General features: G+C 38.6%; 1 protein-coding gene across 1 annotated transcript in view; it reads left to right on the forward strand.

The window, feature by feature from the left end:
* Window positions 1-25729, forward strand: part of LOC137051932 (phospholipid-transporting ATPase ABCA1) — a 365555-nt gene that overhangs the window by 34607 nt on the left and 305219 nt on the right. Inside the window, exons 3-5 of the mRNA XM_067428858.1 lie at window positions 10672-10765; window positions 13994-14135; window positions 20279-20406. Of these exons, the coding sequence (XP_067284959.1) occupies window positions 10672-10765; window positions 13994-14135; window positions 20279-20406 (364 nt within the window). The remainder of the gene's footprint in view (window positions 1-10671; window positions 10766-13993; window positions 14136-20278; window positions 20407-25729) is intronic.

Consider the following 25729-nt stretch of genomic DNA (forward strand, 5'->3'; position numbering starts at 1 on the left):
AAGCGACGAAAAGTTTTTATTTTTTTTACAGGCTTGTGCGCCTTCACACTTAAGTTTACGGTACATCGTCAGATGACCTGAGAAACTCTCATTCGCTCATTCAGAGTGTTCAGCGAGTGAAAATCTATGTGTTAGACTTATTCTTAGCCTCTAACACACACACTGAGAAGTAAAATCTAAGAATTTATTAGCCTTTATTTTAAGGTTTACTCGCATATGCAAGTGTTTTACTCGCATTGTAGAGGAGTGTCTAGTGACCTTTAATTTTGAGCCAAAAAAAAAAAAAAGGCACAGCTGATCGTCCCATGTCGGTTTGAGATCTCACACAGAACATAATCTACTTTCATGGTGCCTAAAGTATTGGCATAAAACTAAACTGAAACATACCTGGCTATCAGGCTTCATGGTATAGGCCCCTTGGTGTTCTCCATGATTCTTGTTCTTTTTGACAACAAACAAATTGAATGCCGCGAGCTTGTAATCATGACTTCAGAAATTTGCTTTAGCATGTGTAAGCATAAGTTGTGGTGTGGATTCTTTCTGCAAAATCTTACATGCCAGTAGGTGGCACTTTATGAGTGAGTCATTTGAATTGTTTATTCACCACCTGATTAATTCATTAAAGGGTTATTTCAGCGATTATCATATGGCTTTCTATCAGTAGAAACCCTGAAGTATATTCGAATGATCGTTATTTCTAGAAAAATTACTCCGGTGACGCAAATATCGTCAATTTGCGTCATTGGTAAAATTTTTGGCCAGAGGCTAAAGACTACAGCCAGCAGAGGGAACTATTTCCACATGTTTTTAACCCGCGCATGGGGAGTGGGATCACACTCACAGCTCAGCTCGCAGCTGCAGGCATTCATATAAAAGGAGAGGCCGGCGGAGCAAAGTCAGTGTTTTAACTTCTCAAATTAATTCCTATGAAAGTTAAAGGGGGGGTGAAATGCTGTTTCATGCATACTGATCTTTTTACACTGTTAAAGACTTGGAATCCCATACTAAACATAGACAAAGTTTCAAAAGTTAAGGTGGACGTTTGATGGGAGTATTTCTTTGTCAAAAATACTACTTCCGGTTAGTCATAAGTTTCGGCAAGTTTTTTGAGATCATGCGTCCCCTTTGACGTTAATGGGGGCGGAATTTCCTTGTATGGGCCTTACGGACAATTCTACCGGAAGCGCGTGAGAGAGAGAGAGGGAGAGAGCGAAAGCAACAGGCTACGCCCATCAAAGCGCTGGCTTGTAGGATGCTAAACAGGTGATATAACCAGTAGCTACTGACTTACCCACTGATAGGCCGGCGGTCGATCTGTATTAGCACTTTCCTCACGCGACGGGCGAATCACTTTCCTCACAGAGCGACTCACTTTCCTCACGCGGCAGGCGAATCACTTTCCTCACTGAGCGAATCACTTTCCTCACAGAGCAACTCACTTTCCTCACGCGGCGGGCGAATCACTTTCCTCACTGAGCGAATCACTTTCCTCACAGAGCGAATCACTTTCCTCACAGAGCGACTCACTTTCCTCACGCGGCGGGCGAATCACTTTCCTCACTGAGCGAATCACTTTCCTCACAGAGCGAATCACTTTCCTCACAGAGCGAATCACTTTCCTCACTGAGCGAATCACTTTCCTCACAGAGCGAATCACTTTCCTCACAGAGCGAATCACTTTCCTCACAGAGCGACTCACTTTCCTCACTGCAGCGCGCTGCTGCACACGTCATTATTTAGCTCCGGTCACACGACACGCCCCCACCCGCTCGGCTTTTTTCGGAAAGACTCGGAACAGCGCATCTTTCTTATATAATTATAAAAAAAATAAAGACTTTTCGGAGATATGCAGGATGCAATGCTACTCTATAGGTACTCAAGATTGACATGACACTGACTGAAACTGAGTGTTTCAACCCCCCTTTAATCTTCCAAAGGCATGAACTGAAAACATGCCAGACTGAACATGAGCTGAGAACTACTGCCGCGAGCGCAGACGCGTTTACCTCAGCTCTCATCATTAGAGCTCTTACCTCAGCTCATTCATCACGAACGATGAGTGTAATCTGACTCCTGCTACGTTTGTGACACTCCCTCAGCGGCTAAATCACAATATATTGAAAAGACACGTTCATTTTTGAATTGTATTGTTTGTTCTCTAACTGAACTTATTTTATGAAGATGAACGCGGGGGTGAAAAAAGTGAAAGTGATTCAGTAGGTGGTGGCTTTGGGAGTGGTCTCACAGGGCAGCAAAGCATTCTGGGAATTGTAGTCTTTCATCCCAATGAGACAAAAATACATTTCCTGTCTTTTCTCAGTCTAGAAAGCACAAAATTCAAAAATATTTTCACATTTCTACTACATTAATGACCCAGTTTAAATACAGATTCACCTTCCCAGTGCTGAAGTACTCCTTTAAACAAAATATGTTGATCGGTGTTGCGATGGTTATTCTGGAATATTTGCATTAAAGATCAGACAAAACATGTAAGTTACTCAATATTAACTTCAATATTACAATATTGACTATGTATTAAACTGTTGTATACAAGTGATATTAGGCATTATGTATCATGCTCGCATTAGCGTTGACTGTATATATGATTCCTGCTCTTGTGCTCCATAGAGAATGGATAATATTGGGAGTAATATTTGTATCAGGCATAGCATTATGACCTCCACTAGACCCCTGAAGGTGTGCTGTAGTATTTTGTGGTACCATTTCCATTAAAGTGTGCACATGGTCTGCAACAATGCTTAGGTAGCTGGTTCGTGTCAAAGTAACATCCACATGGATGGCAGGACCCAAGGTTTCCCAGCAGAACATTGCCCAAAGCATCACACTGCTTCCGCCGGCTTGTCTTCTTCCCATAGTGCATCCTGGTGCCATGTGTTCCATTGTGTTCCTCATGCCCATTTCTCTGATGCTCATGCGCCCACACCTTTTTACACCTTTTTATCAGAATCAGCATTAACTTCTTGAGCAATTTGAGCTAGAGTAGCTCTATGTTTGATTGGACTACACAGGCCAGCTTTAGCTCCTTACGTGCATCAGTTGTCAGTTCACCACCTTGGACCTTGAACCTTCCTTGGACCACTTTTGACAGATACTGACCACTGCACACCGGGAACACCCGACAAGAACTGCAGTTTTGGAGATGCTCTGACCCAGTCGACTAGCCATCAATAGTTGGCCCTTGTCGAACTTGCTCAAATCCATACGCTTACCTATTTTTCCTACTTCTAACACATTAACTTTGAGGATAAAACTGCCTAATATATGCCACCCACTAAAAGGTGTTGTGATGAAGAGATCATCAGTGTTATTCATTTCACCTGGATTAGTGTATGTTGTTAGCGATAATTGTTGTAACTATAAATAACACAACATTCAACTTTTTCACTACTGTGTAAGGAATTGATTCGGATCAAATAACTCAAAGGGGTATTGAATTACAGTGAAAGGAACCGTGATCCATATTACATGATTCAAAATTAATATTTAACACTTTATCAACTATTCGTCCATTGATATGTTGAAATTAGAGTACATTATCAATCTTGAATCGGGATATTACCCGTTACAACAGCACCAATATCCATTTTATGTTCACTGTTTCTGAGCTTAGGTAACACAATCGATCATTTGAGGCAGTAACTTATAAACACATAGCCAAAGACACTTGTATAGATGAAAAAAGATAAACAAAAGTTTATTTAACTATTCTAAACACACAAACTCACAAAAACACACATTCATACAGTTACTGGGAAAGGGATGTTTGTTAATGGAAAGGAGTGAAGTCCCAATGATTTCTTAACCACAACCTGAGAATCAATATACTAGCAGGTCAACCTTAGATTGTTCGCTTAGATACGCTTTTTACCAGTTCAGCCAGAATGAAGTGTCATGTACTTGTGTTTGAATGCTCCTACGAGCATGGGTTCCTCTTAGCACGGCGTTGCACGGCTGGTGGTCAGTTGTTGTGGTCAGAGGGACGAATAGTTGATTTTGCAGGATGAGAGCCGGCTCCTGGATGGCGTTAGCTGGTTGCTATGCGACGGGAGGCACGGCTGTGCGGACTCCAGGAAGTTTTCTACGGCGAGGTTCAGATGGAGTTTTGGAGTGTGATGATGAAGAGCTCTAGGTAGCTTGGAGGACGCTGCATGCAGGCAGCAAAGGCCAGCACTATCTAAGCAGAAGTCAGCGCAAAACCATGGCAGTCAGTAAAACACGTAGCAAAACAAAAAGCAAAGATATCTTGTTGGCCCGGGAGTTTTAAACGGGCCCCAAGGTCCCTCCTTGGCGGCGTCCCTGACCAATGAGATATTGTTGTGGGCGGGTGTCCTGCCCACATCTCCTGTTCATGCATATCATTAGTGAAATGTCCGATTAAACACTTTTGAGGACCCAACTTTCCTATTGTGATCACAGTACATTTTACACAAATTTACCTTGCATCAAAATGACGAGAATCATTTATCCACCACATAGACATCCAACAGCTTGCTATTCCCATGATGGGAATAGGAGATATTAAAGGGGGGGTGAAACACTCAGTTTCAGTCAATCTCACGTCAATCTTGAGTACCTATAGAGTAGTATTGCATCCTTCATATCTCCGAAAAGTCTTTAGTTTTATTATATTTCGAAAAGAAATATGGGCTGTACCGAGTCTTTCCGGAAAAAAACGAGCGCCTGGAGGCGTATCGTGTGGGCGGAGCTAAAGAATGACGATCGCGAACAAAGTGGTGACGTCCTCAAGCGTGGAGAAACCCATGGCTATCGATCTCAGCTAATACAGATAAAGATCCAGAATCATTCGGAGGCTGAAATAAATTGAACAGGAGTAACAGCAACAGCAGGACGTCCGTCTCTGTGGTATGTACTGTATTTAGTGTCCTGTCAACATTTGTGTGTCTTTACTCGCAGTATATGAGGACATGATTCAGTTTATGGACAATTGTATGCGACTAAACCTTAGCAGTAGCAAGCAAAACGGTTTTGCACGTCAGACTAGTGTAACGTTATACATAGAACAACAATGGAGTAACCACATTTGAATGACGAAGCACGCAATCGTGTTGTTTACTGATGTTTACTCACGCGACGATAGCCAACAGCACAGACATTTGAAGCAGTTTTACTCACAGGCTGCTTTCCAAAGCAGGACCGAACCTTTATCGCTGGGACCGCTCCGTCAAAAACACACTTTTTTGGTATGATTTGGTGAAGTCCTGACAGCAGTGAACGGTGTAGATCCACTTTGCGACGCGACTGAAGCGATGTTGTGAAGCTTCCCGTCATTTCTGCGTTCAAATCGGTTCAAATGCAGCGCTGCCTTCCCGGAATGCTGTGCTGAAGCGTTGAAGTCGCTTGATGTCACCCATAGGAATAAAGTGGAGCGCGGAGTGTTTATGGCCGTGCATTTCCTCTCTCGTTCTAGTCACCCGTGCGCGCACCCTACTGGGAGAAGAGCCCGTACGGCCCATACAAGGACCTTCCGCTCTATTAACGTCAAGCCGAGCCATACTCGAAAAAAAATCTCCGAAACTTGTGAGAAACCGGAAGGAGTATTTTTGACACAGAAATACTCCATCAAACGTCCAATATTAGTTTTTGAAACTTTGTCTATGTTTAGGATGGGAATCCAAGTCTTTAACAGTGTAAAAAGCTCAGTATGGATGAAACAGCATTTCACCCCCCCCCCCCTTTAAAGATTCATAACATGTCTCGCGTACAGAGAAACTTTACAAGTTACATGAAAATATACATAATACATTAGTATATGTTTAAGTCCCCGTTGGGTGGATTAATTCATGTTATTGAATCTATGGTTTAATTCAACTCCTCATGTCTGCATTGGTGTGAGGTCTTTGTGTGATGTTCAAAGAGCCTTTGGAATGCGCGGGTCGAGGAAAGAGGGCCACGCCGAGGTGTCCTGTATAGTGTCAAGGATGACTTTGAGTCTTCGAAAAGCTCTTAGCGACTCTGTGTCCCGTTAACGATTTGAATTTATGCCTGTTGGTAATAAATGAGTCCCTTCTTCGTCAGGTTCGACCCATTGTTACGCTTGTAGAACAAAGAGGAAACATGTCATGTGATTCATCTTGTCCTTGCTGGTTTTGAGATAACGCAGGTAAAGCGGGAGATATGTTGTCTCTGGGCCAGTTGGGGCATCCTTGATTAGTTGTATCATCGGTTCAGGTTTCGGAGAGGGGGTCTCTGGAATGCTTTGTTGTGTTGACTCACTGTTGGAATATACATATTCCTACAACTGAAATGAAAAGTAAAATTAATGAATACTTTTGATTGACTCAAAGCAACAGTTTCTTTGCATTGATTCAAGAATAAAGGGTCCAAACCAGTTTTCTAAAATGGTTGAGAGGTCCCAAGGGTATGATTTAAACTTGGACGTAAATTACTGTAAAAGACACATACGTGAGCACACACACGCACGCACGCAAGCACACACACACACACACACACACACACACACACAGTGCCTTATTTGTAATTCTCTCTCTGTCTTGAACCAATACACACATGCACTCTCACACACTATCTGAGGTGATCTAGTATTCTCTCTCATTCCGCCTGCAGACTTCTACAGTATAAATAATGTAGCAGACAGTCACAGAACACACTTTCCTATTCAAAACTCTGCAAAGGCCCTACACAACACACTCTCACACACATGCAGCTGCACTTTTAGCATTTGGAAATTAAAAGAGGTTGATTTGAAAGACACTTAGAATTCTTTCTCTCCAAATCAGCAGTGTGTTTGTAGACTACTGTTGAGTGTATATGGATTTATGGTCCCTTTATGGTCCCATTCAGTTTGATGTTGTGAGCTGAATCTCAGATTGTTCGGGTCATAGGGCCGGTTTACACATGACATTACCATGTGACCTGTATCTAGAGGTTGTCCACGTACACATTACATCTCAGTGTAATATAGTAATATTTTTTTTGTGTGTTGTTTTATTTTTTTATTTGTATTATTATTTTTTATTATTATCATGATTTATTTATTTACTGATAATTTAATAATTTTTTTATCTGCTTCTGGAGTGATTTATGTCACTAAATAAAGCAAAAAAAAGGTTGTAATTTAAAGGCCCAGTCAAAATCAGTGTTTTTTTTTTTTTTTAGCTTTATGTGTGCTTTTGTTAGCTTTAAGCTTATGAATAAGCTGGTTTATTCCAAAATAATGGCAACATTTTCACAGGAGATAAAAACATTCAAATGCTCTCTAGTCTAATCTGAAGTGTCCCGCCCCCTAAATGGACTGAAGCTGCAGAAATCGGTCACTTGTTCACACATTTACACACATTTTATATTTTCTAGCCTGGTTAAAACCAGGCCATTCTCAGTAGTAACTGAGTTATGGTCTGGCAAAGCTTCATAGACAAATAATTTCCAAAGGGGCGTCACCAACGGGACAATGACGTATGCAGAACGACGGAGAAACATCTGAGACAGCAATTCTCTGTTTGTGATTTCGAGGAAGATGTTGCAATGGCTTCTGATGACTTCCCCTGTTGTAAAAGAAATATGATAATAACTGGTGTCCACCGCCATTCCATCAACATTTTTGCAAAATTTGTAAAACCTAATAGCATTTCAGACAGACTGAAACATCTCGGATTGACGGTCGAACAGAAAACATCAAGCTCTGATCACATTTGCCCCCGTTGTAAGGCATTTGTATTGTGTTTAGAACGAGAATAAAATAATATTGAGGAGTCCTTGGAAAATTGGGTCTCACAAACTTTATTCAAATTCAGTCATTTCAAATGTGTTAGAAGAATTTCAGACTTGAGCATAGTTACGCTAGTTATTTATTTTCAATTATTTAATTTTTTTACATGACTACCAGATCTAGTGTGAGGAAATAAGCACAGAAAGGCCAGATCCAGAGCTGCTGTGTGGTGTCAGCACATGATCACACTCCTCATCCTCCTCATCAAAGTAACCAGTGTAATCCACATCTGGTAGCAGAATGTTGTTCTTTGCTCGGCTTAAAAAAAAAAAAAGTTTTAATAGCTTAAAACAGATGCGGTAGCTGATTCGCGGAAGTGATATTCCACAGCGGCATCATTGCGCTGTTGTCATCCTGTAAAGCCCGATACCAACGTTTCTGATTGGTGCTGCGATTTCGAAGGATTGGAAATGGGTTTGAATGAGCTCTTTGCCAGGCTACTTGCAGAGCAAATCTAAATTTGCTGGATGTTGTCTGGGTTTTCCCAGGCTAACTATTTTCTACATGGTGAATGGCACATAGTGCACTATATAGGGGATAGGGAACGATTAGTGTAAATGTGCTTTCAGTTGACGCGGATGAAGTCTGGTTTCACGTTTCACATGCACCTCCGCAGCACACACACACAGGTTCAGAGACACTATAGCACAGAGTGGATCATATGCGCCAGTCAGGCCAGACAATGAAACATATCGGACCCTGTGAATTCTGCACAGAATGCTGAATTTTAACGCGATATGGAGGAAATTAGGATGAGAAATGATTAAAGATTAGAAGGAAACTACAGCTTTACTTAGCTGAAAGGCTCTAGTCAAACTGTGCTATAAATGAAACGCTACTGGCTGTTTTAAAAAAGGGGAGGGGCTGCTTAATATGCACCACCCTGTCTTCCTGTTTCACAAATTATAATTATATAATTATTATAATTATACAAAGCACACAGCACATATATTATGTAAAAAACAAAACATTAATTTAGGATGCGATTAATAATTTGACAGCCCTATAGTTCTTCCCTAATGCTAGCCAGGAGGGAACTGGACAATTTTGAGACATAAAATAAAAAAGCCCTGTGACCCATGGAGTAAAGAAAGTTGTGTATGGGGAACAACCTAAACAAAAATCCAGAGAACCTGGAGAAGAGCACAGGTTATGACTTATAACCTTATAATCACATCTAATTGATCACATATTACATTTACAAAATGATTAGTTCATTCACAAAATGCAGGCCTATTGTGATTCAGGCTGACCTTTTCATGCATGAAATTATAGCCTGGAATGGCCATCAGGAGCACCGGTTTAAATCAACAGATTTAGCCTTCTGACCCGCTCATTTTCATTTATTTATTTACTCATTAAAAATGTGTAATTACCTTCTTTAAAAAACAACAACAAAAAACACACTTTTTATTCCCTATTTTAGAGCTTGCCATATTGAGAAAGTTGTACATCAGACAGTTTGGCGATCTCCAAAAACTTTTAAGGGCTTTGGAGAATTATAAGGGACATTTTCTTTTACGGATAAAATGAGCCATAAGAGATTTAAGAAGGATACAATACTTATACAAAATTCGAAATTGCAGTTCAGGCATGACCATTAGATGGTGAAATGCTCATTGGGTCAGCAGAGTCAGACAAAAACAGGTGGCGAAAAAAAGACAAATGTTAACTGTAAAAGAATTTAGGATTAAGGTGAAGAATGAAGTGTGAAACCATCAGGAACCCTTTAGTCTCCAGCGCCACCATTTTCCAGAACTGCAACCTAACTGGAGTCTCCAGAAGTGCAAGGTGTCAGGATCTTAGAGACTGAAGTTCTGACCCCCAATTAATAAGAATTCTGAATGCTTGTAAAATACATGAAGATGTGTTTTTTTATAGGCTTTATAGACAGATTCTTGAAGGACCAGCCTCACATCCTCTCGTACCATTGTTTGAAGAATTCATCTTCCAGAATCTGGCAGTAAGTTTTGGGAGTTAATTGATGATTTAGCCCATCTCCTATCCTGAAGAGCGTTTTGCAGAGATAAAGTGAACTCTAAAAAAGATTCTGGAAGATGAATTCTTCTATCAGTGGTGCAAGAGGATGTGATGCTGGTCCTTCAAGAGTCACTTTCTATAAAGCCTATAAAAAATTAAAATTAAAAAAATCTTTGCGTATTTTACAACACTTCAGCTTGTGATTCTTATTAAGTAGGGGTCCTTTTTTAAGGATTCTTTACCTAACTTAAGTCTCTGAGATCCTGACACCATGTACTTCTAGAGACTCCAGGTAGGTTGCAGTTCTGGAAAATGTCGCATGGAGACTAAAGGGTTCCTGATGGTTTCACATTTAATTTTTTTGCAGTTAACATTTGTCTTTTCTTCTCCACTTGTTTTTGTCTGACCCTGCTGACACAATGAGCCTTTCACTGTCTAATGGTCATGCATTAACTGCAATGTCTAGTATTGCATTAATATTCATTTTTGACATTTCAGTTTGAGTTAAAACTCTTTTTTTTGTATAATTTTATCTGTAAAACAAAAAAAACCTGCCTAACAATTCTGCACACCTGAATACAGGGTGTTTTTAGGATTTCCAGCCTTAATGAACAATTATATATCACTTATAAATGAATAAATACAAAATTAATTGTAGTTATTAAAATGAATGTGGTTTGGAATTGGTAAAATGTGGCTAGAAAAAAATATGATCAGAAATTCAACGTGCCTAACAATTCTGTACATAGCGTAGCTGTGTTGATGATTTAGAGGTGCAATAACAGAATCAAAGATGCATAAAAGCACAACCTCTGCTCAGGGCAAGTGAGCTGAATCTAATGGAGGGCAGATGATGTAAGATGTATTGTGTTGCTATTGAAATCAATGTTGTGAAGAGTCTTTCTCTCTTTTATGCTCTCAAGGTGCGGTTGCTGGTGGAGCTGATTTGGCCTCTGTTTCTGTTCTTCATTCTTGTGGCCGTCAGATCCACCAATCAGCCCGTTTATAAAAGCCAGTGTAAGTATTTCTAACCTTCAGTTATTCCCAGAGTCCTCACTCTCCAACTGTATGTGCATGTTTTTTTGTTAAACATTTATAAATGTTCTAATAAAAATAAAGTTTTTATTGTGTGGGAGTACGTAAGTTAGAGAATCATGGTAGAAGCAGATTGGTATTGATCATAATGTTTGCAATTGATAATTGAATGAACTAGGCCTATGTAATGTGTTAATAAATTAATCAGATGTATTGCATATGTGCAGTGTTAATAGCCAAGGACATTATCATGCTTCAAAATTAATGTTAAATTGACAGCTGTAGTTTGTACCGATTTTGTGAAGAACAACGATACAGCTTGCCAGAACATTCTTGCTTAGCGGATCTAAACAATTAAAATAAAACAAATATAGCTGTGAACAGTAATTATTGGGGTTCAAGTGTTTTATGGTCTTTAAGCACATTTGTAAATGTATAATATTTTTTTTAGCAAATATATTTTTTTAGCAATATACCATTTACAGGCAATACAGGCAATTTTCTAAGGAAATATAATAGTTTTAAAGCTTTTTAACAGTTATCTAAGTTGCAACAAGGCAAATTTGTTTAGAATGAGACGTTCATATGGAATTCATTTTGTGAGCATGTGTAAAAAATTGTAATATACAATCCTTTATGCATGTGAAAAATGCAAATTGGCCAATATTAGGCCCGTGAATCAATCAGGCCCAGTGAGTTTTGTTCCAATCAGCCTACGTTAACCTTGTCTGACAGCCCCTCGGAAATAAATGGCCGATGCCAGTCGTGTTTTTCGAAATACACAAACGTCCTCATAGAAAATTACGGCACCTTGGACAAAGACAGCGCATGCCAGATTTCAGGTCAATCGGACTGACTGTTGCATATAGCTGTTGTTGTTTTTAATTTTACAGCGCCACCAAGTGGCCAGTCGCTGCGTCCTTTTTCACATGACCACATACCGAGCCCATGCATGGTTTTATCTAGTTTGGTGAAGTTATCTTAATCCTTTCAAGGGGGGCAGAGATTTTAGAAAGTTCTTTCCAACTGTTTTGCCATCAATCAAAATGTTGATATTTTTGGATAATTATTGACAATCAGACTCCAGAGAATCTTTCTGCACTGGTTTGGTTGGGCTCAGGCAAAATACCTAGAACAAGTTCACAAAAGCATTTTTGAAAAATCCCAAATACCCCAAAATTGCTATAAAATATGTTTAATTTTCAAAATGCATTTTTGTTAGTTTTCCATGAGCCAAGGATTCAAACAATATAAGACTTGAGCTAGCGACAAATGGTTTAAAGGAACACTCACTCCACCCTTTTCAGAAATAGGGCTTATTCAACTTCTTTCCTACATTTAGATATGTGGGCAAATGCATTTTTTTCTAAGTGCATGCATTGTTTTAATTTGGCAGGGTCACTGCTAGCTTAGCATAATGAATGGAATCCTATGTTGCTCGCTAACATGTCCCGAGTAAGTGTGATCCAATTTTTTTTATTTTATTAAACCCACCTAATTACTTCTAATGCATATTCACAACGAGTATAAAAAGCGATGCAGATTAAGACTATAAGCGATTTCCTAGGCAGATACTGACTTGGGACCAGTGTTGGGTGTAACTAGTTACTAAGTAATTAGTTACTGTAATTTAATTACTTTTTCCTTGAAAAAGTAAAGTAAGGGATTACTCTTATTTTTTTCTGTAATTTAATTACAGTTACTTCTGATGTAATTGAACTAAATACTTTATACATAATTCAATAGTGGACTTAACATCAACATTTAAAGTTTAACTTTAAAATGCATGTTTGTATGTATCCTTCCTACATTTGTAATACTTTAATCAGTTAATAAGAGTTTTTTTGTTGTTGTAGTTTTATATTATGTATTTGAATGAATTATGAGCCGTTTCATATCTAACTTTGAATTGCTTAACTCGAGGGTTGATTTAGAAAGTAATTTAAAAAGTAATTAGTAATAAGTAATTAAATACTTTTTGGAGAGAGTAATTTGTACAGTAATCTAAATACACTATTGAAGATGTAATTAGTAACTAGTAATTAATTACTTTTTTAGAGTAACTTACCCAACACTGCTTGGGACTATATTTGGGGAAGCACAGGCGAAGCACTGTTACTTGGGGAGACATCATGCAACACTTTACGATTGCTCAACAGCCAGAGGACGTGAGGATAAGAGCCATGATATCTCTGCGCCCAAGTAGCAGTACTTTGCCTGTGTTTCCCCATAATATAGCTCAATATATAAGTCAATAGCTGCCTAGGAAATCTCCTAGTCTTAATCTGCATCGCTAACTACTCGTTATGAATAAGCAGGCCACAAGAAGTAATTAGGTGGGGGGGGGGGGGGGGGGTTGATCACTTTTACTCAGGACATGCTAGCTGGCAACATAGGATTCCATTCATTATGCTAAGCTAAGCTAGCGGTGACCCTGCCAAACTATAACAATGCATGCACTGAGACAAAAATGCATTTGCCCACATATCTAAATGTAGGAAAGAAGTTGAATAAGCCCTATTTCTAAAAAAATGGTGAGCCTGTATACTTTTGATCATTGTAGCGCCACTATTAGGCCGATTGGGGCGAGCCTTGGTGACGTTGTAGATGGGGTGGTTACTACCTTCCCTCAAATTTTCAAGTCTCTGCGACTTACGGTTTGGTCTGCCTGATCAGTTTTAGTGGAGAATGCCGATCCTTTGAAATTCCAACAAATACAATAGGGTTTCAAATTCAGAGCTACATGCTCAAATTCCTAATGACTAAAAAGTTATGGTGGCGAGAAGTCCAAGTCTTTAGTACTCAAAATAACATCAAATAAATCCAGTCGAGCATACAATGCCTCGCACAACAAACAAAGCCACTTCAGTAATTTGTCCTTGGGGAAAAGTATCTCTCTCCCTCTCCCAGGTGTGCAGGGCGCTAACATCAGTCTCTCCGCCAGTTACTGGAATTAGAGAGGTGTTAGTCATCATTCACTTGACCTCCTTATTACCGCTCATCTCCGCGCTCATTCCCCTGCTGCAGACTTTACTTTACCATGCGAGATCATGGCAGTACAGGACTATTAAAATAATCTGATCTTTTACAGACCTAATGCACATGATTTCCTTTTCATTTTGTTGCATTAGAGCTACAGGAAAAGGAAAGAGGGAATCTATTGTTTTTGACCAAAATTACCACAAATTGTGAATTATTTCTTCCCCTCAGGTCACTACCCCAATAAGCCCCTCCCATCGGCAGGTGTGCTGCCATGGCTACAGGGTATGTTGTGTAACATTCAGAACCCTTGTGTCAATTATCCCACACCTGGTGAAGCACCCGGACAGGTGAACAACTTCAACGACTCCACGTGAGTGTCAGATCAACGGAATAACTTTTCATGCCAATGCAGTATGCTCTGTTTTCTTAAAAGGTTATTTCAGCCAAAAATGAAAATGTGATGTTTATCTGATTACCCCCAGTGCATCCAACATGCAAGTGTCTTTGTTTCTACAGTAGAACACAAATTAAGATTTAACTCCAACCGTTGCTGTGTGCCAGTCATATAATGGTGTGAATGGGTAACAATTCTATGAGAGCAAAACAAACAAACAAAAAACATGTTTAGAGAACATGCACAAAAACCTTGCTGCTCATGACGACACATTGATGTCTAAAGAAACGAACCAATTGGTTTCTGTGAAAAACCAAACAGTATTTATGTTATTTTTTACTTCATATCCCAACAAGTCTCATCTAGTATTCTAGTATTCACATCCACCATTACTTCCATCTGATAAGGTCAAGCTTGCGCAATCATAGAAATATATTATGTAGATTCCTCATTCGACTGATCTGTGCAGGCACTTAGGGGTGTCCCCGACTAAGGATTTACAGAATTTTCAGAATCAGAATTTTCGAATCTCTCTATGGTCGATCGATAGTCGAATCATCTATGTGTGTGTTAACCATAGACCGGAAAAAAATAAACAGAATAAACGGGTTGGGAAGGGCAGGACACTAGTCAGCAGGAGGCTAAGACAATTTTTTATTTTACTTTACACACGGCACACAGCCACCACTATTAATAAAGTGATCAAAAATAGGCTAACGCTACACTACACATTTGTAAATTAACCGTTCTCTCATAACATTTAAAAGCCGTGATCGAAACACAGAACATCACACAAATATATAAAAGAACATTTTGATAAATAAACCTAAAAAAATACCTGCCTAGAGAGGAAAGGAACACTTTGAGTGCATTTATATGCACATTCTTAAGCCAGTTGTGCGTCAAGGGGGTCTCACAACGGACTGAAGCTCAGCGCCGTGTCTCAGGATCTCACACCAGGCCGACCTGAACATTATATACGCGCGAGCTCAATTTTGAATCGACTTCTGACAGAAGAGCTGCACGATGAATTTATCTTGTAGCTCAGGGTGAAATCAGTATGTACATTCACGATTTGAGGGAAATATACATTTATCGCCGCGGACAGGTGTCGAATGCCGCCGTCGGTGTATGTGTTCGAATTTTAAAGGTTCGGCGCATCCGGTGCGAAGCTCTGTGCCTTAAAGGGTCGACCGCTCAGCGCCGCGACACGTCTTTATAACACTAATATTGAGCACCCCCATATTGCCAAAATGGTATAATCCTTGTAAATAAAAACACCCGCGAAGATTCGACAGAAGCTGTGTCTCAAAGTGAAGGGTGCGCACTTCCAAGGCCATGCACTTCGAAGGCTAGACCAGGCCACGCCTTCAAAGTGCACGAAGTGCACGAAGGGCGAACCGAGGGACAGGGTTGCCAGGTCTGAATAATAAAACCCCTACAATTGTTATTCAAAAGTATCGGAATCACAGCCAGAATGGGCCAAAATATCCCAAAATGCGGGGCGCGGGCAGTAGAAATATTGCTTAAGTAAAGACAACTTAACCTGTGGACTATAGGCTACAAACACCCCAAAGCAACAGTAGCCTAAATGCAACCCCATTCCAGACTTGGCAACAATGAACCAAGCGCCGTTAATGGACTAGCAGGTGCTGACAGCGGACGTTCGTGAGGAGATTTTAAAAAGAGAAATGGAGCATATACTACTACTTATATATATATATATATATATATATATATATATATATATATATATATATATATATATATATATATATATATACTTTTTTTTTGAGCTTTCTATTGGGTTTTGACATGCTTCAAAGCCTGCGACGATGGGCTGGACCATAGCCTAAGCATGTAAATATGTAGCCGGTTAAATATTGTCAAATTGCAAATATTAGTTAACAGTTTATTTATTATGTTAAATGTAACTGTTACAATATATTTTAAACATTTAGCCTATATACGTCCAAGTTTTTTTTTTTTTTTTTTAAGTAGGCCTACTTATTTTTATTCAACTCATCATCTCAGATGCATTTTTTATGGCATGCCATGCAGCCGTCGACCGATTCGGCCCCGCAGAGCTGCGGACAGTGGAAATATGCCCTGATCATCCCAGAAGATGATGTCCCGCTCAGGCCTTACCAGAGTCTCTATTGGGCATTATTCCCCATCCCGGTCCAGCTCCAGCTTCTCCCGCTCAGCGCAATGAAAGTGTAGAAAAGTGTTTTCTTCTGGTTTGGCTGATAATAAAAATGTGTTGTTTCTAATGTTAAACTTAAGTTATTTTATTGGTCTATAAATAGGCTATATTGTAAAAAGCCTACCTAGGCTAATAGACCAATTTATTTTCATTTACACATTTTAAATTACATGACAAGAAAATGTATAAACATAAATGTGTTTAATGTAGCTACAAATTATAACGTGCATTAGCCTACAAAAATAAACAATAGCTAGGCTATAGAAAAACCACTTCTCTTTAATTTAGCCTACGTTTGAAGTTAACGAAAATGAACAATAGACAGCAGTTCATTTAATTTACAAATAAATTAATTTAGCATAAAAAATAATAAGCTAGCCATTTAAATTGTTCTGTGTCGGCCACGCATTCAGCCTTTGGAGGATCGATGTTGACCGTCGTCAGTGAACATTCATTCATATATATATATATATATATATATATATATATATATAAACTTTATTTTAGCATCTAAGTCAGCAGTTTTCGTTTGTTTGTATTTTTTCTTATAATTCTGAGTGACAGATGTCACATTTGATTTAGCCTATTTTTCTGTGATATTTGTTTTAGTTACGGTGTTGACATAGGCTACAGCCTAGGCTGTAAGAAAAAATGATTGCACGGACAATTCCTATCCAGTGTCTCTCTTTCTGTAAGGGAAATTTAAAAGATAGATTCTGGAAACAAAATCTAAATTTAGCTGGATCAGTCGGGTCGGGAATAAAATAATTTATAGCGGGTGAGCACGGAGTGAATTTTGCGCGAGCGGAATGGTGCGGTGCGGAATAGCGGGAGCAGGACGAAAATACAGCGCCGCGCAGATTATATTTTGAAGGCTATTTAAAGAAAGTGTATGGGGGAAAAAATAGAAACAGCGAAAAGGGTGATAATGGACTGATTCATCTTCTTGAGATAGCCTAATGGTTGAGAAATAAATAGCATTTAAAAATTGGGGAAATTAAAGTTCATCTTGCTCAGGGCAGGGAACTGGGAACTGTGTGAATGCACTAACGTTGGACGTTTTATTTACTTCTAGCGCTTGCGCTGTTGTGTTCAATAGTACCCAGGCTACACTTGAGTTACCGACCGCTTACGTCTTTAACTGGAATCTGATCGAGTGCCGCGGGAATGCGGACCAGTCAAATCCTGTAGTCACCAGTGTGCTATGAATTCTGGGATAGGGAAGGCTGCGAAGTTATGAGAAGGTCCCATCTGCTGTACCCTTCCTTTGCCTGAGAACCGAAGGGCGCATTTTGAAGTCGCTCATGAATTGCGGCAGCCTTCGTCGCACCGCTGTGACGCAATCGCACTTCAAATGCGGCCTTCAGAGGTGCAGCTCTCCCTTTGGGATAGCCTACGTAGTGCCGCTGTGACGTAATCGCACTTCAAATGCGGCCTTCAGAGGGTGCAGCCTTCACATTGGGGCAGTCTTCGTAGTGCAGGTATGACGTAATCGCACTTCAAATGCGGCCTTCGAAGTGCGCGCACTTCACTTTGGGACACAGCTCATGAGATCAGTGGTCGAATCCTGTCCTGCATATCGATGCATCGAATCTTCGAGTCTTCGAGTATTAGGGGTCACCCCTAATATATATATATTATATATCGCAAAACTTTGCGTTCCCACGTAAATATCTTTGCGAGGGAACGCAAAGTTTTGCGTGGGAACGCAAAGTTTTGCGAGGGAACGCAAATGTCTTTGCGAGGGAACGCAAAAGGTTTAGGGAAAAAAAATACCTCCCCACCTAAAAAAATTCCTCCACCACGTCCCTTCAGGGGCTCCGTAGTACGTATACACACACACACACACACACACACACACACACACACACACACACACACCGATCAGGCATAAGATTATGACCGCCTTCCAAATATTGAGTTGGTCCCCAGCCCTGACCTGTTGAGACATGGATTCCACTAGACCCCTGAAGGTGTGCTGTGGTATCTGGTACCAATATGTTAGCAGCATATCCTTTATGTCCTGGAAGTTGTGAGGTTGAGCTCCATGGATCAGTCTTGTTTGTTCAGCACATCCTACAGATGCTCAATTGGATTGAGATCTGGCGAATTTGAAGGCCAAGTCAACACCTCAAGTCAAACAGTTCCTGAACCATTTTTGCTTTGTGGCAGAATGCATTATCCTGCTGAAAGAGGCCCTAGCCAGCAGAGAATACTGCTACTATGTAAAGCTGTATGGTCTGCAACAATGCTTAGGTAGGTGGTACATGTCAAAGTAACATCCACATGGATGGCAGGACCCAAGGTTTCCCAGCAGAACATTGCCCAAAGCATTTCACTGCCACCGCTGACTTGCCTCTTCCCATAGTGCATCCTGGTGCCATGGATTCCCCAGGTAATTGACAAACATGCAACCGGCCATCCACGTGATATAAAAGACCACTTTCTTCTATTGCTCCATGGTCCAGTTCTGATGCTCAAGAGCCCACTGTTGGCACTTTCGGCCGTGGACAGGGTCAGCATAGGCACCCTGACTGGTCTGCAGCTATGCAGCCCCATAAGCTACAAACTGCGATGCACTGTGTATTCTGTGCATTAACTTCTTGAACAATTTGAGCTACAGTAGCTTGTCTGTTTGATCTGACCACAAGGACCAGCCTTCACTCACTTGGGGGAAGCTCAAATTGCTCAAGAAGTTAATCATGGCCGGCCGTCGCCAGTTCACCACTGTTTCTTCCTTGGACCTCTTTTGATAGATACTGATCACTGTAGACCGGGAACACCCAACAAGAGCTGCAGTTTTGGAGATGCTGTTACCCAGTCATCTAGCCATCAAAATTTGGCCCTTGTTATTCCCTTCACCTGTCATAATGATATGCCTGATCAGTTTGTGTTTGTGTATGTATGTATGTATGTATGTATGTATGTATGTATATATGTATATATGTTGTATATATATATATATATATATATATATATATATATATATATATATATATATATATATATATATATATATATATATATATATATATATATATATATATATATATATATATATATATATATATATACGTATATATATATATACGTATATATATACGTACGTATAAAAATCATCACCACGACACCTTTTGAACAACATGAGGGCGAGTAAATGATGACAGAGTTTTCATTTTTGGTGAACTATCCCTTTACCAGCTGAAACACTGACAAGTAGCAAGAATGCTCCACTGAATCTACTTTGACTGTGTGTGTATTTTCAAAACTAAAGGTGCATTAAAGACATTAAAGAAAAGTGACAAGGGCTTTGGTCATTTTTTATTATTATTTAAAGAAATTTGAAATGAATTCTTATGAAAATGTATTGTTTGTATGACAAATGTTATAAATGCAAATGTGTTTTAATTTGTTTTTTGTCTCGCTATAACATGTTGTAACTAGTTCCACAACTGCAATTTCTAGTAAGAATTAAAACCATTTAAAAATGCAACCCCTAATTACAACGTTTTAGTTGAATTAATAATAAAAACAGGTTGAGTAAACATACATTTTAAAGTTGAAGTCAAATTTGAACCAACTAAAAATTATTAATTCAATTAACTTTAAAAATAATTGAGCAAACGTACATATTAATGTTGAAGTCAAGTTTGAGCCAATTAAAAAAATGTTAATTCAGGTAACAATTTCTAGAACGAAATTGAGTGAACGTAAAAAATCTGTGAAACTAGTTACTAAATAATAATTAATTGAAAGCACTAGAATTTTTTTACAGTGTATATATATATATATATATATATATATATATATATATATATATATATATATATATATATATATATATATATATATATATATATAAAACAATGTTGGCTCTGTTTGTTTCTTAAACTTCTTTTCTATGTTTATGTAGAGTAACAAAGGTTTTGATTGAAGTTCAGTCGCTCCTGGCAGATCCCTCCCTCTTCAGCAATGTTAAACTGATCTCTGATGATATCGGCCAATGGACATCCATTCTGCAGAATGCCACCCCAGCTGGAGGTAAACATCTATGTTTACTTTTATTATTTAAATAAAATCTAGATTCTCCTGCTGGCACCTTATTTTTCCAGCAGGATCATCTCAAACCGGTTTCCTGTCTAAGTAGAACTGTTATGAACACTAAAGAGATCCCAGATTTTTTTAAAGATTTTTTTTCATCAAACTCATAAACATGAAATAATCAGCAGCATTTCCACAGTATGACACTCATGCATTGTGAGTAATCAAACGTGGGATGATTACCGTTCATAATTCAATGATGAATTATATCATCCTTACCATTATCATCTTTTAAATAGAAGTAAAAATAGAGGCGAAATATAATATTTACATTTGCATATTTGTTCTTTTTTATTATTATTATTGAATCATTTCAAATTTGTCATATTTTTACCTTTTATAAAGGGCAGTTCCCCACCAAATCGTATATAGGCTATGCTTTAGGTTTTTTTATATTGTTAAATTTGATCAATACATTAAATTAAAATAAGACACTATAGGGGCTGTTACCAATCAAATTAAATAATTTACACTGAAAAATTACAACTGCATTAATTTGTTGTTGTTGAGATTTGTAGTTTTGAATAGACAAATAACAAATGTTGGAAAGTAAGGTTTAAACATGAAACTAAACCTCCAGTAGGTGGCAGCTGGTGGCCGTCTTAATGAGTGAGTCATTGAGTCATTCATTCAAACGATTCATTCAAACGCTGAATCGTTTAGTAACACACTTGTTGCTGTGAGACGGTTCGAAACCGATCTGAACGATTTTCGCTGCTGAAATAGAACAAAAACACTCAAAATTCAACTACAATCTAAGTGACTAAGTGAATGTTAGTTATTTGTTTATTATTACTTATCACTTGTCATTTTCAGTCGTGATGGTATTCAGAAAAACAGCTTTTGCTCAAGTGTTGTGATTTCTCCTCGAGAGGCTGCACGAGCGTCAGTTCATTAGTGAGTTTCAGTTCATTGTCTTTGTCATTGTTGATTGTCAGATTGTCAGTTGTTCATTGTCAGTTCATTGTTGTCAGCTGCGGCTGGATTGATGCGTTCGGCGAGAGTTGCCGCGTGCAGGCGGGGAGGAGCTGCAAACGGAGACTTTATCAAAGCTGAAGTTAAATAAATGCTTAAAAACTTATTATAAATTTCTTAAATACACAGATGTTTCAAATTACATTTTCATTCAACACTTTATATACTGCTCAATAAAGCGTCTATTTGGACAAGATTAATGTTCAACATATAAACCTACACTATCAATGAAGTGTTGTCAACGGTTTTTATCAGTTTTAGTTTGATAAACATGACAATATAACATCGCGACTACATGAAAAGAGGTTTTACTATTATAAATAAATGGTCTCGAAGGGGTGTAGTCCAAACCGGCCGTTCGCTGTAGGCTTTGAAAGGGAACTTCTGTTAAATAAAATATCTCGCTTGGCATTGAACTTTGAGCTTTATAATTTTACAGGGATTATTTATGCTCTAACAGCAACATTACACACTAACGAAATTTTGAAAGATGGGATCGCGAAGAACAGGACCTTTAACTTACTGGTAATTCACCAATCTTGGGACTACAAAATGTATTACAGTAGATGGAACTATCACATTAAACATGCGTAAAATGGCAATAAATTCATTTCTGGACATCGTAATGTTATTTTTTTGTGGTAAATGTCTTTTTGATGTAAAATGATGTAAAATGTTTACTGATTTTTCAACCCGATCACACATAAATGCGTATAAATAGTACGAGTGTGCAATGTTGTGGAATGTATACGCCAAAACTCATTTTGGCGTGCATATGATATGCTGTTTTTCGCGTGCTTATGATACGCACTTTATGGCGTTTATATGACACGCTCTCTTGGGTAGGTTTAGGATAGTGGGGTGGGCAGGGATGGAAATTAACTTTTTTGTCCACCAGCCACTGTGGCTGGTGGATTTCAAAATCTACCAGCCACTCCATGTTTTTACCAGCCACTTTCTTGTTTTTAACCGACAATGTGTAACTGCATGTGAAAAATTAATACTACAAGCTCTACAATACTTAAGCAGTTTATTTAATCCCAAGTCTCAATGAAATACTGACATTTTCTCTATCTTATACACACACAAACCATGAACTGATATACATTTCATTAAATGAGTAGGGCTCTGTGCGTTTTTTTTTTTTTTACCTGGATGTGGCATTTGGATGATTCGTGATATTTAATGGCTTCCAGTTTTAGGTTTTTAGTCCCAACAATGAAACTATTAGTTTTGGCATCTTCTGAAGCGTGTTGACGACACACCGAGCAGAACATTGTCAGTAGGGATGCACAGAAATAAAAATTCTTGTCCGAAACCGAAACACCAAAAGAAATTATGCTAACTATTATTACCATTGCATTTATGGCTAATGCTGTGACTGTGTAACTTTACTAAAAATCAAGGCATTGCGATTGCATAAATTAATATTAAAGTTTCAAATATTAATCAATTACAAATTATGCAAATATTTATTTAGCACATTGCAACAATCCACAGTATAAAATACAATTCAAACTAAAATGTTTAACTTGTACATTTAATAATAGCTAATGTACAGGCCTAATGGCCTGCAGAAAGGTACAGAAATTCAATAAAGTAACCAAATGTAAAATAACTGCATATTTTAACTGTTTAAATTAAAGATTAATCCTTATTAAACTTACAAAAGCTATTCAAGAGCAGTGAGTGATGTCCTTTTGTTTGACATTAAACAGACAGCAGTAAAGGCTACTGCCCCTTTAAGACCTAGTGCAGGGATATGCTCTTCTTTCTCAACTGTATAACGTTCACTTGAGGCATATTCAGACTATGTCTGCTTGGATACTAATGAAGATGGACATGTTGACATACTTTTTGTGTGAGTTTGTCCATTTAAGCACAAGACTTGAAAGAGAACTCAATATTTGCGCGCTGTGAGACGAGTGCGCATTCTCGGTGGAACAATCGGTTATCTGCAAAAATCAATACCGATAGTTTTTCCGGTTTGCGTCCGTTGGCTGAGAAGGCTGCTGTCATTACACAGTAGCCACGAGAGCTCTGAGAAGAGTCGCGAGAGCGGCCTCTAGAGGCCAAATGAAAAACTATTACTGATTGTTTACATTAACACGTGAAGGGGGTCGCACACCGGACGCGGAGCTCGGCGGCGCTCGGCGGCGCTCCACGCAGCGTCTCAGGTATCGCACACCGGACGCGCACATTTTAAAAGGCTACGTTTATTATACATTTCCCCAAAATATGTTTAGACTTTATTCAAGCTGTTGAACTCAGAATGTAAAACAAATGTGTCTTGTAGCAAAGGTTGAAATCAGTATACCTTAACGATAATATACTTTTAATATAAAGCCTTGAAATGGCGCTCTGTGGCGCGGCAGGATTTAGAACAACTTCTTGAGTCGCCGCGGACAGGCGCCGAATGCCGCCACCGGTGTGCGACCCCCTTGAGGCTCCGCGCTTCACAGCTCACAGAGCGAGCAGACACATCTGATGCGCGTTTAAAACAACAACAGAGAAACGGTATGAATACAAAACACGTCAGTACATGTTGCCAAATCATTATAAAGTAATTGATTTGTTGACTAGATGCTTTAGCAGGGGAAGAACAGCAGTATATGTACTTTGCCGTCGAGGCTGACAGGACGCTAATATTGGCAGCAACGGTTACCTCAAGCATTTAAAACGATGTAAAGTTAACTGAGAAACTTTTTTGATGTGAAAAACTGTATCATGCATCCAACAGAAATATGAACGCATTAGATGTCAATACATATGTTGTTATTTTGATAAAAAAAAAAAACGTGTTCTAAAAAAGCTGACTGGATTAATATGAAATGATAACACTTAATATAATACAATAATATTCAATTTGTAACATTAACACATTTTCATGGTTCAGTACTTTGTTTTATTTCTTGTAATAGCACTGCTTTTTTACCTGTTACTTTATGTATTATTATTATAATTATATTTTAATCTAGTATCTTTTTAAAAACTATCGGTCGATTAATCGGTTATCGGCAAGTGAGGTCCAACCTAGCTATTGGTATCGGTAAAATCCACTATTGGTCGACCTCTAATATATATATATATATATATATAGTTGAAAAATCATGTTCAAAAGTATCAAATATGATCCACCACACTTTTGATGATTTGACGTCTCAATCATCATTGTATTGGATTGCATTATATTTTTTAAAACTACAGAGCTTTGAATATAAACTAAGCATTTAAAGGTGCACTATGTAGTGTTTTTGCAGTAAAATATCCAAAACCGAAAGGCCAGTGATATACATTTTGTTCAGTTGAGTTCTTACAATATCCCAAATGTTTCCAACTATTTGTAAATTGTGAGAAAATTGCTTTTTTAACCAATGAGTCTGAACATCTGAGGGAGTCACCTGTCAATTGTGTCATATCTGCGTTACCCTCGGTTTCCGGTTTTATTTGGCAGAAACGCTTTACTCTTAGCAGTGTGAAAGAGTGTCACAACTGCCGCTGAGCGAATGTACAATATAACGTAATAACATAATTTTAAACACACTTAAATGTATCTAATATGATAAACAGAGCTGTGTTACCTCATACTTCTGATTGGAAATAGTGCTAGCGACTGTGCCCCGTCATAATAAAAGTCCTGTCTTTTGCAAGGCATGTGTTGTGTATCTCAATATCTCCAGCTGCCTTGGTTAGCTCCCTCAACACTGTCCTGCTCTGCTTCATACCACAGTAACGTTAATAACCGCATCCATTTATGCATTTTATGTAAGTAGTCTCTTATACTCTTATAAAGATATCATTGGGTGCGTTTATATCCATGTTCTTAAAGGGGGGGTGAAACACTCAGTTTCAGTCAATCTCACGTCAATCTTGAGTACCTATAGAGTTGTATTGCATCCTTCATTTCTCCGAAAAGTCTTTAGTTTTATTATATTTATAAAAGAAAGATAGGCTGTACCGAGTCTTTCCGGAAAAAAACGAGCGGCTGGAGGCGTATCATTTGGGCGGAGCTAAAGAATGACGAGCGCGGAGCTACTGCACGAGAGCTTCTGAAAGCTGACATCGTCATGCGTGGAAAAGAAAATGTTACCCTAAATAAACCATGGCTATCAATCAGATTCAACTAATACATATATGATCCAGAATCAGATCTGGAGGATGAAATAAATTGAACAGGAGAAACAGCAGCAGCAGGACGTCCGTCTCTGTGGTATGTACTGTATTTAGTGGCCTGTCAACATTTGTGTGTGTTTACTCGTGGTTTATAATGACATGATTTGGTTTATGG

This window comes from Pseudorasbora parva, chromosome 1, assembly GCF_024679245.1.
Source record: "Pseudorasbora parva isolate DD20220531a chromosome 1, ASM2467924v1, whole genome shotgun sequence".
Taxonomy (NCBI): Eukaryota; Metazoa; Chordata; class Actinopteri; order Cypriniformes; family Gobionidae; genus Pseudorasbora; species Pseudorasbora parva.